The sequence below is a fragment of the Podarcis gaigeae genome, assembly GCF_964106915.1.
Source record: "Podarcis gaigeae genome assembly, chromosome: 17".
NCBI classification, from domain to species: Eukaryota; Metazoa; Chordata; class Lepidosauria; order Squamata; family Lacertidae; genus Podarcis; species Podarcis gaigeae.
Genome location: NC_139694.1, coordinates 34,242,020 through 34,258,090, shown reverse-complemented (window position 1 = coordinate 34,258,090; position 16,071 = coordinate 34,242,020). Strand labels below are relative to the sequence as shown.

The window sequence follows — 16,071 nt, the reverse complement described above, 5'->3', positions numbered from 1 at the left end:
GCGCCAAACTCATTGGCGCCCGCCATATGAGGGGCGTAGGAACTAAGGGGAAAGTTCAAAATAGAGCAGCAGAGGGTGGGTTTTGTATATTTATTTTTGGCGCCCGCGGGAGTTTCCCATTTTATTGCAGCGTTTTGGAATAAGTTTCAACACTAAAAGTACAAGACAACAACAACAATTATAAATCATTAATATAATTAAACTCGCATTTAAAATTATAATAAAGCTCGTTTTTATTTTGTTTTTCTGCATCAAGTTTTGCTTGGTCTTTGGCGATCACGCGTAACCGAGTAAGATTGTCTTCCATAAACACAGTATGTCAACAACTGCTAGTTCTGGGTTCAGGTAGATCATGGCCACTGGTCCCATCACCTCCTGGCAAATAAAAGGGGAATAAATGGAGGCAGTGAGAGATTTTACTTTTTTGGGCTCCAAGATCACTGCAGATGGTGACAGCAGCCACGAAATTAAAAGACGCCTGCTTCTTGGGAGAAAAGCAATGACAAACCTAGACAGCATCCTAAAAAGCAGAGACATCACCTTGCCGACAAAGGTCCGTATAGTTAAAGCTTTTGTTTTCCCAGTAGTGATGTATGGAAGTGAGAGCTGGACCATAAAGAAGGCTGATCGCCGAAGAATGGATGCTTTTGAATTATGGTGCTGGAGGAGACTCTTGAGAGTCCCATGGACTGCAAGAAGATCAAACCTCTCCATTCTTAAGGAAATCAGCCCTGGGTGCTCACTGGAAGGACAGATCCTGAAGCTGAGGCTCCAATACTTTGGCCACCTCAGGAGAAGAGAAGACTCCCTGGAAAAGACCCTGATTGTTGGGAAAGATTGAGGACACAAGGAGAAGGGGACGACAGAGGACGAGATGGTGGGACAGTGTTCTTGAAACTACCAACGTGAGTTTGACCAAACTGCAGGAGGCAGTGGAAGACAGGAGTGCCTGGCATGCTCTGGTCCATGGGGTCACGAAGAGTCGGACACGACTAAACGACTAAACAAAAACAACAACAAGCAACTGCTAGTTTTGGGTTCAGGTAGGTAGCTGTGTTGGTCTGACGCAGTCGAAATAAATAAAAAAATTAAAAAGAGTTCGTCTCTAAGGTGGTACTGGACAATTTTTTATTTTTTAAATTTTATTTTTTAAATTTTAAATTTAAATTTAATTTTAAATTTAAATTAATTTTTTTAAATTTAAATTTTAAATTTTTAAAATTTTTTATTTTTTTAAATTTCGACTGCTAGTTTCGGATTTTTACTAGATGACCATGTGCACATTTTGTAGGATCCTCTCCAAAAGAAAGGGAGCCCGTGACTGTTCCTTTAAAAAACACACACGACGGATTTCTATATACTACACTTTCCCTGCTTTTTGCGTTGCATCCTAATCGGAACCTTAAGATGCGGTTGCGTGGAGCTTTGTGAGGCACCTCTTTGACCGCGACCGCACCCGCCGGTTGAACTGAGCATGCGCAGAAGCGCCGGTTCCCTTTTAGCGGAAGTGGGGAGTCCGAGGCGGTTGCTGTGGAAACCGCGCCCATCGGAAGGGGCGTGGCGTAAATGAGCACCTCCTCTCGCCTTAAAAGGCAATCCTGTGACGCGCCGAATGCGGCTGAGTCTATCAAGGGTGCAGACGAACTTGGGTTAATGTCGCGTTTATTGGTCTGTCAGAGGAAAGAGCTTTGCAGCTTCTTGATAGACATTCTGGTGTTCGCAACTGCTGTTTAGTTTTTAAAGTTCAGATTTTAAAATCCCTGTTTTCCAAGGCCAGGGCAGCATATATTTGGGGATTACCCTGTTCAAGACTCATAATAACCAAGTAGGGTAGTGTAATAAACGAAAAATTGCCCTTATTCCCTTATAGGGGACACAAGAGCCCTTATTTTAATGTTTCAATGTTGTATTTTAATCTTGTTTTTTAAGTTGTATTCATTCAACTTGTTTTTATTATTGCTTGTTAGCAGCCTCGGCTGGGGAGGGCGGGGTATAAATAAAATTTATTATTATTATTATTATTATTATTATTATTATTATTATTATTATTATTATTGAGTCCTTTGCAGGTTCTCCATTGAGAAAATAACAGAGGCCAACCAGAGAATATTGAGAAGCAAAGCAGCTTGTAAGCCTGATCTTTATTGAACTGTTGCAACAGGGTGCCCTCTTCACACGCAGGAGGACGACGCTGAACCAAGGTGTGCCCGCCCTTATATAGAGTTGCCAGCCCTGGAGTCCAAGACCACCCCCAGAAATATCATGCATACATCACAGAAGGGGTGTAGCTCAAGACCACCCCCCAGACACATCATACCTACATCACAGAAAGGGCAGTCTACAACAGAAATCTGAGTGCCTTGTTTATCTCCTGTCGTTGTTTATCTCCTGTCTGGCAGGTTACCTGTTAATGCTTACTTGATTGGATACCCTGGGGAGCCTGGCCAGTCTTTTGTAATGATAAATACTTAGTTCCTGAGCCAAGTCACAGGCTCACACCCTATTCAAACACAGACATACACTTAAGACAGGATTTGTGAATGAAAAGACAATGGGGAGGCTTTTCCAGTTTCCTTGACCTTCCAGAGAAATCATTTGGTTAGTTTGGGAGTCAAAATAGTTCCAGGGCTGTTTTCCTGTGCTGCTTCAGACATGTGGTTTATATATTTATGTACGTGTTTGCTTGGTACATTTATGAACATTTATTATATATATAAGACCTTAATTTTTTTATTTCAGTAGGCTAGGCACACACACACATACACACAAATAATGAGTGGCTGGCACAAAATCTCCTGTTCAAGAGACCTGAACCCTGGTCTCTCAGTCGGACTTTATTTTAATCACTCCACCACAGTTGTCTGCAGTGCTTTTTTTCTGGAGACGCAATGGGACGCATACCCTGAAACATTTTGTGAATTTTAAGTTTGGCCTCACTGAGGGGGCAGTATTTCAATATGAGTTGGAAGATGAGAGTATCCCTAAACATTTTTAAAGAGAAAAAAAAGACACTGGTTGTCTGTATATCTGTGTACCTCTTTGGCTGGAGAGACAAACAACATACTTTTTTTTTTAAAAAAAAAGGTAGAGGACCCCTGACGGTTAAGTCCAGTCTCAGACGACTCTGGGGTTGCGGCGTTCATCTCGCTTTACAGGCCAAGGAAGCCTGTGTTTGTCCGCAGACAGTTTTTCCACATCATGTGGCCAGCATGACTAAGCCGCTTCTGGCGTAACTGAACACCGAAACCAGAGCAGCGCATGGATCGGCAAGCCCAAGAGGCTCAGTGGTTTAGACCACAGCGCCACCCGCATCCCTTAACAACACACTTAACATTACCTAAATGTTAAAATGCGAGTGTCTTCTTGATGGTGGGCAACTGCATTTTGATGTGGTTTCAGGTTTGCCAGCAGTTAGGTCTATGGTGTGAAACAGCTTGTTCTTATTTCTTTTGTGTGTCCCTCTCTGATGTGATTGCAAAAGCAAATACGTACAGTATTATCTTATATTCATCTGTCCCACAGGAAAACCACGCAGAGAACTCCTGCCATGAACCTGTTTGTGTGCATCTCTTTGCAAAGGTGGGTTGTTCCCACTGCACATCAACCCAAAGCCAGACTTGTATAGATGGCGGATGATTGCATAACCAGCAAAGGCCTTGTGTGCTCTTTGGTGACCAGCACCATTCTAGAGTAGTTGTGGGGGATCTCCTGCCCCTGGGCCTGATTAGGTTCACCAAATCTCTCTCTCCCCCCCCCCCAATTTGGTCAGTGCGTCACCTTTGGAAAGCCACACACACCTGCCCTATAGCTGATCGTAGGAGCCTGCAAAGTACGGTGCCAACCAGCAAAGTCCTGTGCATCCTACATCATCATGGCTGGCCTGAAAGCCCTGTGCAAAAAAGCTGTGTCTAGTCACTGTAGATGGTGACAGCAGCCACGAAATTAAAAGACGCCTGCTTCTTGGGAGAAAAGCAATGACAAACCTAGACAGCATCTTAAAAAGTAGAGACATCACCTTGCCAACAAAGGTCTGTATAGTTAAAGCTATGGTTTTCCCAGTAGTGATGTATGGAAGTGAGAGCTGGACCATAAAGAAGGCTGATCGCTGAAGAATGGATGCTTTTGAATTATGGTGCTGGAGGAGACTCTTGAGAGTCCCATGGACTGCAAGAAGATCAAACCTCTCCATTCGGAAGGAAATCAGCCCTGAGTGCTCACTGTAAGGACAGATTGTGAAGCTGAGGCTCCAATACTTTGGCCACCTCATGAGAAGAGAAGACTCCCTGGAAAAGACCCTGGTGTTGGGAAAGATGGAGGGCACAAGGAGAAGGGGACGACAGCGGACGAGATGGTTGGACAGTGTTCTCGAAGCTACCAGCATGAGTTTGACCAAACTGTAGGAGGCAGTGGAAGACAGGAGTGCCTGGCGTGCTCTGGTCCATGGGGTCACGAAGAGTCGGACACGACTAAACAACAACAGTCACTTGATTCCCTAGTCTTGTGGGACACTGTGCACCAGGCTCCACAAGCTGTGATTGTCAGGGCTTGAGAAGTCCGGTCTGGCACAGCGCTTTGCAGATCCTAGCAAACTGATTTTAGAAGAATTTATGTAGGAAGAGAGTACTGAGGACTGAATAACTTTTAAGCAGCTTGATGTAAGAGGGTCCAAAAGCTGTTGACAATAAAACAGCTGAGGGAGGCCAAAGCAGAGACTACTTCCATACTCACCCAATGGCACTCGCCTTGTTCTGCAATGCAATAATAGCAATTGTCAGGATGCAGCCTTCAGTAGCCTACTCCCCCCCCTCCCTTGGGAGTTACAATCAAGGAAAGGAGACAGGTACTTAGCCAGCTTCAGTTATATCAGATGGTTTATTTTATTCACTATCAAACTGAACACTAAGTCCAGATATGAATGACTTGCCAGTTTCTCAGTTTGTCTCCAACCCTTCCGCCCATCTGGTCTCTGTCCCCCTACCAAAGCAGTTCAGTCTAGTTGTCCCAGTTCTGCTTGCTATAAAATCTATGACATCACATGTCTGTGACATCAGAAAGACAGCTCAGGGGAGTCACATATCAGTTAAGCTGAAATGGCCAAATTATTTTTTTACAGGAATTTGAAGGCTGCTGGACCAGTACCTGCAGATCCCTGGATGTCCACAGGGATGGGGATTTGCCAGGGCCGCCTTCCAAAATCCATCAAGCCCTTGAAACGTGAACTACAAGGTAACTGATTGCATTTCTTTCTGTTTTGTGCATTCTGCAGGCTTTCAAAACAATGTTATCAAGAAGCATTCCAGTCAATAGATTTCCCTTAGGTTTTACTCCCAGGTCAGATCCACCTCAAGCCCTGCCCAGGGCACAAGCCATCAGAAAGTTCTGCGCAAGTTGCAGAAGAATGAACACAACAGTTCTGGTTCATCCAACAGGGTTTGCACAAGAGAATTCTGCAACAGTGCCGGATTTACGTATAAGCTAAACAAGCTATAGCTTAGGGCCCCACTCTCTTAGGGCCCCTCCAAAAAATGTAAAGGAAAAAACAACCTGGATGTACATTTCCAAAATATAAGATAAAAAAGAAATAAAATAAAACCTACATACGGCAACAGTGCTTTGTGTTGTGTAGGCTCCTATGATGTACGGTAAGTCATGGGTCCCGCCTGCTAGCCTGCTCTCTAAAATATCACTGGTTTTCTCATTTCTATATGCAGAGTACCTACATTCTGCATATGCAAATGGATTTAGATACCTATTAGGTCAATAAATTACCATATAGCATATATTCAACACAAAAACCAGCCACAATTTGTTGTTGACAAAGGACAGCTGGACATATAAAGGGCCCCTTTACCTTCAGTAGCTTAGGGCCTCATCAAACCTAAATCCGGCCCTGCCTGTGGACCAGACCTGTCTCCCATTTCATTACTTTGGAGCCCTCACTTTGCTGCCTGATGCAGTTTTTGCTCCACTTGTGTTAGAGTGTACCTGTTCCTATTCACAAATCAAAGTGGTGCTCTTGCATTGCTAGTTTCAGTGGGGGCTGCTAAGGAGAATGGACTGGTAGCTTGTGCCCCATGTTAATTAGCAATCCATTTGGATTTTCAGCCTCTGGCACTCAACCATTTTGGACAGCCCTACAGAAACTAGCCCAGGCAGAGGCAACCTTCAGCCCTTCAGATGCTTTGGACTACAATTCCCATCATCCCTGACCACTGGTCCTGTTCAGTGGCATAGCGTGGGTTGTCAGCACCCGGGGCAAGGCAAGTAATTTGTGCCCCCTAACCCGTGGATTTGCGCCCCCTAACCCTAACCCCCAGATGTTGTGCCCGGTGCGGCTGGCCCCCCCTGCACCCCCCACGCTACGCCACTGGTCCTGTTAGCTAGGGATCATGGGAGTTGTAGGACAAAACATCTGGAGGGCCAAAGGGTGCCTATGCCTGAACTAGCCCGTACCAACCTACCTAATGAGGGACTTGCTGGGGGTTCAAATAGATGTCTAATGAGGCAGAGAAGGCAGTACCAAAACCTGCAGACCAGCAGCACCTGAGGATGTCATTGCTTCCATGGGATTGAAGACCACTCTCTTATTTATTTCATAACACTGGCACCATCTACCAGCAAGATCTTCACAGTAATGTAGCATCTGCAATCGGCTGCAGCCCTGCCCGTAAATAGGTATATTTCAATAGTATATTTAGAAAAGTGCAAAGTTTTTATCGGTGGTTGCAAGACCCAGTGATCCCTATATTCTGAACAAAATGCTTGTTTAACCTGGAGGTAGGCTGTATGAATTGTGTATTGCTTTGTAACAATTTGTTGAGTCTCTGGACCATAATAAAGATTGTTGTTGTTGTTATATTTAGAAAAAAAAGGTCTGGAACACAAAAATGTTGAACCTGTGTTTAATGCCTTGAAACCATTCAAAATGTTCCACCTAAGGTGCCGGCCATCCCCACGCTGCTTATTGGAAGGGCTGCCTCAACCCCAGATTGCAGTGATTTAATTCTTGCACCTTATTTCTAAGTAGAAAGTCCCCTTTCTTATACCTCACTTTCTTTCACTGCAGAGAAGCTGCAGAATCCCATCATCATTTTTATGGTAGGTGGTCCAGGTTGTGGCAAGCAGATACAGGGTCACCGGCTGGCCAGCAAGTATGATTTCTACCACGTTGGCATCGGAGAGCTGCTGCGAGCGGAAGCCAGCAGGCCTACCCGGAAAGGAAAGATCATTAGGGACATCATCCTGAAAGGGGCTCTGGTGCCCTCGGTAAGAAGCCCTCACACCTGCCACCTGCCGAACCCCTTTCCATTAGATTACCGTTTTTTTTTGCACCATAACACTCACTTTTTTCCTCCTAGAAAGTAAGGGGAAATGTCTGTACGTGTTATGGAGGAAATGCCTACGGGTGGCATGCCTACGGATTTTCCTCCTCTAAAAACTACGTGCGTGTTATGGTCGGGTGCGTGTTATAGAGCGAAAAATACAGTAGATAACCGTTTTAAACACTGTGCATGTTGTGTTTTGGATAATTAAACCCTCAAAGGAGAAACAGAAGGATCTATATGGCCCTGTCGCAGCCATACAAAAATAATCAGTGTAAGTAACGTGCTGCCATCTGCCTTATCGCAGGGCAGATTCGAGGGTAAAGCATGCGTGGAACAAGTCTGCCCCAGCGGCTTTGTTATGCTGCCGTTTCTACAGGGATATACGCTCGGTATTTATCACTCTTGTTATACAAAAATCTCCAAATGGGTCCGAACTTCAATGTCTAAAACTCCTGGTAAAGGACAAGGATCTAGAGATCACGCTAAGGGTGGCCAAATTCTGTGTGACTGCCATAAAACCTAGGGAACAAGCTGTACTACCAAAATGATTAAGGTTTTAAATGACAATTTTAGGCTATATTTTAGTGATCAAGATTGAGTATATATTTTTAACTGCCGCTATATCTGTATTTTCTCTGTTATACCCAATTGCAATTCAATGTATACCTGTTGTGTTTTATGATTTTCCTGATATTGTAAGTGAGCCGGAACTGGTCTGTGACAGTAATAATAAAATTCATTCAATGTAAGTACGGTATTAAAAAAGTAACATGCTTGAACTGACATTCTGAATGTGAACAGGAGTAGACCTCTCCATGCAATAAGGGACCCTGCTTTATAAGGGTCCTGGGATGCAAGGAAGGTTCTGCCTGCGTCCAAAGGAACTTATGTAGAAGCCCCTGCAAACATTCCCTGTGTACCTGGGGAAGGTCAGGGACTTGTATGAAGATATTGGGGGTGGGGACCAGGGAAGAATGGCAGATGAAGGTGATGGATTACATGGAACTGGCGGAAATGACTGGCAGAATCCGAGACCAGGGAGAAGAGTCGGTGGAAGAAGATTGGAAGAAATTTGAAGTTTATTTACAGAAACATTGTAAAATTAAGGAATGTTAGAAGGATGCTGGAATGAAGTTATGTGGTTTTAGCAGTAATGTTATCAAGGATTAAGTAAAAATGGATTGTTAATTGGTGAGAATATAAAGTTATATTATATTAAGATAAATTACTAAGACAAAAACAAAGATGGAAAGGATTTGCTGAAATAGTTAATTGAACTAGAATACAAAAAAGGGAGGTGTGAGGAGGTCAAGGAAACAAGCAAACGAAAGATAAGTTATGGAAAGATTGATTTGTTTTTTAATTGTTTCTATTTTTCTGTGTTTTCTTTTTTTTCTTTTTTCTTCCTTTTTACTTTTGTAATTTTTTGAAACTTTAATAATTTTTTTTTTAAAGAAGATATTGGGGGTGGGGCTTGCCTGCACATCCCTCCCCATCCAAAATGTGAGCATGCCTTCTAGTACTAAGGCTGCAATCCTATACAGTGGTACCTTGTTTTGCATATGTCTTGGTTTGCATACGTTTTGGATTACAAACATGTCAAACCCGGAAGTGCGTGTCCCAGTTTGCAACCTTTTTTTGGATTACAACCTATTTTTTTTTATTACGAATAATTTTTGGGGGGAGGCCCCATTGGCAAAAGCGCACCTTGGGTTACAACCTGTTTTGGTTTACAAACGGACCTCCGGAATGGATTATGGTTGTAAACCAAGGTACCACTGCATAGCCTTATCTGGAAGTCAAGTCTCATTGACTCAATAGAATTTACTTCCAAGCAGAAATGCATAAGTTTATGCTGCTAATGAATACCATTTTTGTGAAAGGTTTATTCCTTTTGATGTGTCTTCCTGAAATCTGACCATTTGGGAGTTTCAGCAGCAGTAATACATTAGTATCAGTGAGAGTTTGTTCCCATTTGAATATAGATGGATTATTTTTATAAAGAATATAAATTAGATTCCTGCAAGAATGCTACATAAAGTTAGGTGTGCCATACCATGTGTTACATTGTGGCCTCTATGTCAAAACTTTGGCAGAATTCAGTCTGCATATGCCTAGAATTTGGACCAGTGAAATGTATCTACTTATCTACTGTACTGTATTAGTATTTCACTAGGATCAACTCAGCAACAGTTGTTAGTATGAGACTGCCTTTTGGAAGTTTTCCCTGCCAATGACAGCTTGCTCAACTAGGAGACAAACCCTGAACATTCTGCCCTCTCCCGCTGAGATCACTAGATTTATATTCCAGAAGCAGTTTGCTCTTTTATTTCCCTCTGAGCCCTGGTCCAAATACCTTCAACTCCCATTTTGGCATGTGCTTCAACTAAAATGTTCATCATGCCCCTTGGGCATAGCAACGTGTCACACGTTGCATTTAGCTAACATGCATATATACAGTACTTGACATTTTGGGTGGAAATTGGCTGGAAAATTGAGCTGGAATTTGTTGCAATTTTTTTTAAAAAATAGATCTAATTTCAGTCATTATTATTATTATTATTTTTGCAATCTTCCAAACAATGAATGGTGCTGGAATTAGACTTTAAAAAATATTAAATGAAAGAAAATTAAGTGTAACAGCACTGAATAACAGGATTTAAAGCTATAATCTAAGTGAAAAGTATCTCAGATTATTTTTTTAAATGAACATTTTTGATGCTAGACTTGATGGCCTCTTGCTCTAATTCAGTAGGGGCTCTTATATTTATTTACATCTCTATCCCACCTTTCTTGTGCCATGGAGCCCAAGGAAGTTCCCAAGGGCTCACTCATCCAGCCACTGATCTGACCTGCTTAATATCCCTTCAGACCACACCCTGGGATATTATATGTGCCATACATTTATAAGGCATCTAAGGGCAAAAGGCTTTAAGGGGTGATTAGACAAAGTCATGGAGAGAATTATGGAGAGCTATGATGCCTAAGTGAAACAGGTAGTTTCAGAGACATTATGCGGGAGAATATTTACTGCTTTGAAGCAAGGGCAATAAGACTGTTGCTCTCCTGCCTCTCCTGCAGTCTTCCTGAAGGCATCTGGTTGGCCAGGGTGTGAGACAGGATGCTGAATTACCTCCATGTTCCACCCGCATTCCTACAGCAATGGGAACACCACTTGGAACAGTTCCGTGGTGACTCTTTCAGCTGTTCTTCTGAACAGCAAGAGCAGAAGAGCGTTGATTGTGGCGCAAACTGGAACAGAAGTGACAAATATTGTACAGTGGTACCTCAGGTTAAGTACCTAATTCGTTCCGGAGGTCTGTACTTAACCTGAAACTGTTCTTAACCTGAAGCACCACTTTAGCTAATGGGGCCTCCTGCTGCTGCTGCGCTGCCGGATTTCTGTTCTCATCCTGAAGCAAAGTTCTTAACCTGAAGCACTATTTCTGGGTTAGCGGAGTCTGTAACCTGAAGCGTATGTAACCCAAGGTACTACTGTACTTTCAAGGGGGAGCCCCCACCACCTGAACACAACTGCAGCCGGTCTCTCTTTCTCTCACTCACATATTTTAATTCTCCCTTTCTGAAAGCAACAGTGAAAATCACACTGAATTCAGGGCTTGGTTACCTTCGTAAGCTCAGGCCAGTTTCCTGAATTTGCTGTTAGTGTTGGCTAAATGTTTATGGCTACTTCACATGCAGGCTGCCTGCTGGGATGCGGTCTAATCTATTATAGTGGGAAACCGCTCCCCTAGGTTCTTTCTGGACTGAAACTTAAAAGGCTCTTTGGAAGGACTTAAATATGGCCAGAGATTGAGACCCTCCGAGGACATTAGAAAGGTGGATGAAACAGTGCTAGGTTGCGTGGTTTATTGTTGCCTTTATCTGGTGTAATAAAGCTCTTTGACGATGGAGATCACTGTCTCTGCAGGGCTACATCTTGGAACTGCTTACTGACAACATGCTAAAAGCCGAAAATGTCAAAGGATTCTTTGTTGAAGGCTTCCCCCGGGAAATCCAGCAGGCCAAGCTATTTGAAGAAGTGGTAAGTGTGGCATCTGAGTGAGAGGTAAAAGGGAAATAGAGGCTTGACCAAGGAAGGAAATGCTCCAGAGGCTCTCAGGTTGAAATGTGCAACACTAAATGGGTAAGTTGTGGGTTGGCAAGGAATACATTCCCAATAGTCCAGTGGCTGATTGGTTGCGTGCCAGATCTTTGGGTTCTGTTTCCAACTCAGAGAGGGCTAGGGGGAAACAGCTCAGTATAGATAGCGGAGAGGCAATAATCCTGTGCTGGTAATTTTTTTGTTGGGTCAGATGCTAAATTAAAAGGTGGTTGGAAAGCCACAATGCAAATCCCTAGTCAGGTGATGCTGTGAAAATCAAGTACAGTCAAACCTTGGTTCTCGAACGTAATCCGTTCCAGCCCATTCGGCTTCTGAAACAACCAAGGCACAGCTTCCGATTGGCTGCAAGAGCTTGTGGCACTCAAGCGGAACCCGCGTTGGATGTTCAGCTTCTGAAAAACGTTTGAAAACTGGAACACTTACTTCCGGATTTTCAGCGTTTGGGAACTGAGGTTTAACTCTATAGCTCAAAGGGTCTGGTCCTTTTTGCCTGGGCTTTATCTTTGTTTTTCAGCTCTCACAGGTCTTTATAATTTGGACAATGCTTACTACTGTTTGTGAGAGGCATTCTATAGAGGCACTCTATCCCTGTCACTGCAAGCTCAGAGAAGGAACTGTACCTCCAAATCATTCTGAGTTGAGAAGTACTAACCTTACCAGACCAGCATGTTGTCACGTAGAACACCACATTCCTAACTGTTTTGCCTATGAAAGTTTGCCTATTTCACACCAAATGTTAAGTACAGATTGGGTGGGGGTGTCAGCCAGACCAGCAGCTAACTCCTTACAGCTGGATCTCAGACCACATGCTGGACTGTGCCTTGAAGTAAGGTTACCTCCAGAGGTTTCATGTGGCACTTTGCATGAAATAATGTCCAGAGAACAGACCTGCTTACAAGTCCTCCCCCACCCAGCTCCTATTGCTGTGCTGCCCAATACTGTGACCCCCCTTTTTATCATTTTGCCCTAAACAATGAACCCATCACCTTGTTCCCTAAATCCTATTGGCTTTTATGAGCTTAGAACAGAGGTCGGCAACCTAAGGCCCATGGGCCGGAAGCAGCCCATGAGGGTCACTTAACCGGCCCATGAGTCACCCCAGAACCAAGCCGCCCACTTGGCGAGTCCCCGCATGCTGCGCTAAACCGGTGCAGCGCAGCACAGGACTCTTTTCCATAGCTCTGGAAATCGCATCTGTGCATGTCCGTGGCGCTGGAAATCGCTTTTGCAGGCATGATTTCTGGCATCTGGGCATGCACAGAAGCGATTTCCGGTGCTGCAGACATGATTTCTGGCATTGCACTGTGCTGCGCCGGCCCTGCCCATGGAGGATCTCCGCGGGAGTGATCCGGCCCATGCCCAGTAAGCCTTGCTGACCCCTGGCTTAGAACATTAGATGAATTCATGGTTGGGGCCTATCAGTGACTAGTAAATGATGACTAAATGGAATTTCACATAGAGGCAGTATACCTCTAAAGATCAGTTGCTGGGGGAAGAGAACAGCAGGGAGAGCTGTTGCCTTCATATACTCCGCTTTGGGGCTTTTACAAGCATCTGACTGGCTTGTAGAAGCAATATGGACTTCGATGGAGACGGCCTTCTCAGTGGCTGCTCCCAGACTGTGGAACTCCCTTTCTAGGCTAGCTGCTTCTCTGCTTTCCTTTTGGTTCAAACAGGCTTCTGGCCACTAGCTGGTTGTTGTGGCAGTGGGTCTTCTGGGAGTGGCTGTGCCACATGTTTTCTTTTCTCTTATCAGTGCTTTCAGCACTGTTTTTACTTAATGTTTTAAATTGTTATATTGTGTGTTTTTCACTGTATAGTGGTGCCTCGCAAGATGAAAATAATCCGTTCTGCGAGTCTCTTCGTCTAGCGGTTTTTTCGTCTTGCGAAGCAACCCTATTAGCGGCTTAGCGGATTAGCGCTATTAGCGGTTTAGCGGCTTAGAAAAAGGGGGGGAAAGCAAAAAAAAATCGCAAGACTCGCAAGACGTTTTCGTCTTGCAAAGCAAGCCCATAGGGAAATTCGTCTTGCGAAGCGCATCGGAAAACCCTTTCGTCTAGCAGGTTTTTCGTCTTGCGAGGCATTCGTCTTGCGGGGCACCAATGTATCTGTTTTAATTCATGCAGTGAGCCGCCTTGGGTCTTGCACGGAGATAAAGGTGGGATAGAAATGAAATGAATAAAGAAATCTGCTCCCCTCCATGCCTGCCCTGAATCCTGACTAGGCTCCTCGGTTCCTATGCACAACAGCTTTGCACACCCAAGGCAAACCAATTAACAGCCGAGTTGTATGTTTCATGTTGCAGGTGGGGCGTGCACCCAACATCGTGATAGTGCTTGACTGCTCAACGGAGACAATGGTCCAGCGACTGCTGATCCGAAGCCAGATGGGCGAGAGGGTGGATGACCATGATAAAATCATCCAGAACCGGCTTGACACTTACTATACACTGTGTGAGCCCGTCTTCACCCACTACCTACAGAAAAGCCTACTTCGGCATGTAGGTCTCAGAGAACTTGGCTGGGCCCCTTCCTTGTCCTCTCCCACAGAATCCAGGCCTGGAAGTCCTGGCAACTTTGCAAGAGGGCAGCTTATTTGATTCTGATGTGGACAAGCAGCCAATGCAGTCCTTTCAGAATGATTCTCTCTTGCCTATTAACAGGGCCATTTGTAAGGTTGTGTCCAATAGGCAGCGCGGCAGGAAGCATTAAGACAAAAGGGCAGGAGGTTGGAAACAGCCATATTAGACCCAAATCATCTTATTTCAGGGAGGTGGTCTTCTAGAAATGCTCATGAAAAGGTTAGACTGGAATGCACTCACTCCTCAACCAAGCAATAGGATCATAAGCGGAAGGGCCCTCTAGTAGATCATTTGCTGCAATTCCCTTCCTTGAAGCAGGATGGCAGATATCCAAGAACTTAAAGGGATGCTGTCCTGTTCATCCTTGACTACCGCTAAAGGATTTCCCTTAACTTCTTCCAGTTTGCCACTAGCAGTTTCTCCTGATTTTGAATGTTTGAACTGCCAAGAAGAGCTGGTTAGGTACTGCACCAGGTCTGCTTTTTGCTCTAAAGAAGCCACTGAAAGCTGCTTTCCAGGAGCAGCTCAATCTGATAGGGGTTGCCCCCCTCCCCTTAGATGCCCAAGGGCAGCTGAAGGAGGAGGAAAGCCCCAACCATGCTGATGACAAAAGGAAAGACTAAGGCAAGGTATAAATCTAGTTTGACGTCTTTACCAAAGAAACTCTTGCAAAATAGTGAGAATGCTTTTGAGCTCTCCAAAATTCTTCATTAGGCTGGTTGTTAAGCAATGCAGGGGGTAGGAAGAAAAGAAGTTGGCTCGATGGAATATAAACTTTATGGCTACTCTGTTGGTGTTAAATATGTTAACTCCTACAAAACTTCAGTTCAGTCGGATTAGGCTTGATTTGGTATTGATGGGTTTGAAGATGCACCTCAATATATTACTCAACTGGATTTTTTGCATCTCTTCTTCTAGGTCAACTAAGGTTTCTTTGCTTTTTTCTGCAATTCTGTCAGATGTGAATTAAGCCAAACCTAATTTAAGCAGAAAGTAAACTTCTTGCTCTAGGGCAGCTGGGGTCAAGGAAGATTTTTGTCTCCCCTGTTAGCTGTGACAGTAGATGTGGCCTGTTTTGCACAAGACCTCTATAGGAACCATTAAGTTAAACTGAGCAAAGAGGCTACAGTTAGGGGCATGGGTTTGTGTGTTCTTTCACCCCAAGGGGGGGCACAGAACACATTTGGCCCCCACAGCAATTTGCTTCTTTTTCTTATCTGTGGGACTATCTCATGGGAAAATTTTAATAGCTGCACCAAGGTCTAGTGATGGCCACACCTACTCCAAGCCCTCCTAAAACTGGGCAGGCTTCCTTTCATTGTCAATGTCTACCCCAGCGTGGGGGTGGTCAGCAGCAAGTGTTGTTTTCTGCTGCGTACTTGGCATAATTCCTTATAAACAGAGGCATGCTCAGGCTTTCTATACCTGGTGGCAGCAACAGAAAAGTCTCCTCTGTAAGTAGTTCGTTCCAGATGTGCCCAAGAGCTCTTCATTCCATTTATTTCCAGATCCTTGGGGAAGAACCACCAGACACCATTTTTACGAAATCCTGCAGTGTAGTCGATGAAGTGATAAAGGCAGCTACCACTAAATAAAGTGCAAAGCTAGGTATCTCTACGTAAGAATAAAGATTTATGCTGCTGGTCCATCACCATGTCCTGCAGGATTTTTTTTTTAAGTCTTAGAGCTAGTTCACACACACATATACATCACTTGATGACTTGCAGCTTAGTTGCAAATTCCTTTGGAAAATCGTGTGTATGTTGGTGCATTCATCAATCATTGATCATGTATGTGTTTAATAGCCCTTAGCTAGCAGGTCCCAGTGCAGGCCAAAGGATGCAGCTCACAAAAATGCCCAAGCCACATGGCTAGCACCTACTTCAACTGATCACAGGGCAGTAACTAGCACAGAAACATCCTTACTGTAAATGGAAGGAAGATGTGATCCATACTAATAGTTTCTTCAGTAAGTACCTTCATTTCCTGGTACAGTGGGCCATTCACACCTGTTCTTAGCTGCTGTATACAGTGAGTGC

The 16,071-nt window shown here is 44.2% G+C and overlaps 2 protein-coding genes across 5 annotated transcripts in view; both read left to right on the top strand.

Moving 5' to 3' along the window:
- Positions 1 to 16,071, top strand: part of IL27RA (interleukin 27 receptor subunit alpha) — an 818,781-nt gene that overhangs the window by 223,371 nt on the left and 579,339 nt on the right. The window lies entirely within an intron of this gene.
- On the top strand, positions 1,621 to 15,683 carry LOC310835097 (adenylate kinase isoenzyme 1-like). Of its 3 annotated transcripts, none has more exons than XM_083719840.1 (6): positions 1,621 to 2,201; positions 5,114 to 5,226; positions 7,067 to 7,266; positions 11,257 to 11,370; positions 13,757 to 13,951; positions 15,541 to 15,683. In XM_083719840.1, the coding sequence occupies exons 2-6, from the start codon at positions 5,154 to 5,156 to the stop codon at positions 15,625 to 15,627; spliced, it is 669 nt and encodes a 222-aa protein (XP_083575966.1). In that variant the 5' UTR covers positions 1,621 to 2,201; positions 5,114 to 5,153; the 3' UTR covers positions 15,628 to 15,683. The 3 variants fall into 3 exon arrangements, with proteins under 3 accessions (XP_083575966.1, XP_083575964.1, XP_083575965.1); XM_083719839.1 differs by lacking the exon at positions 1,621 to 2,201 and adding an exon at positions 3,126 to 3,579; XM_083719838.1 differs by lacking the exons at positions 1,621 to 2,201; positions 15,541 to 15,683 and adding an exon at positions 3,123 to 3,579 and having other exon boundaries at positions 13,757 to 14,463.

Coding starts and splice junctions, on each gene's coding strand:
- LOC310835097 (XM_083719838.1), top strand. CDS start 3,548: ATGAACCTGTTTGTGTGCATCTCTTTGCAAAG. Junction 5,227..7,066: donor CTTGAAACGTGAACTACAAG/GTAACTGATTGC, acceptor CTTTCACTGCAG/AGAAGCTGCAGAATCCCATC. Junction 11,371..13,756: donor CCAAGCTATTTGAAGAAGTG/GTAAGTGTGGCA, acceptor TTCATGTTGCAG/GTGGGGCGTGCACCCAACAT.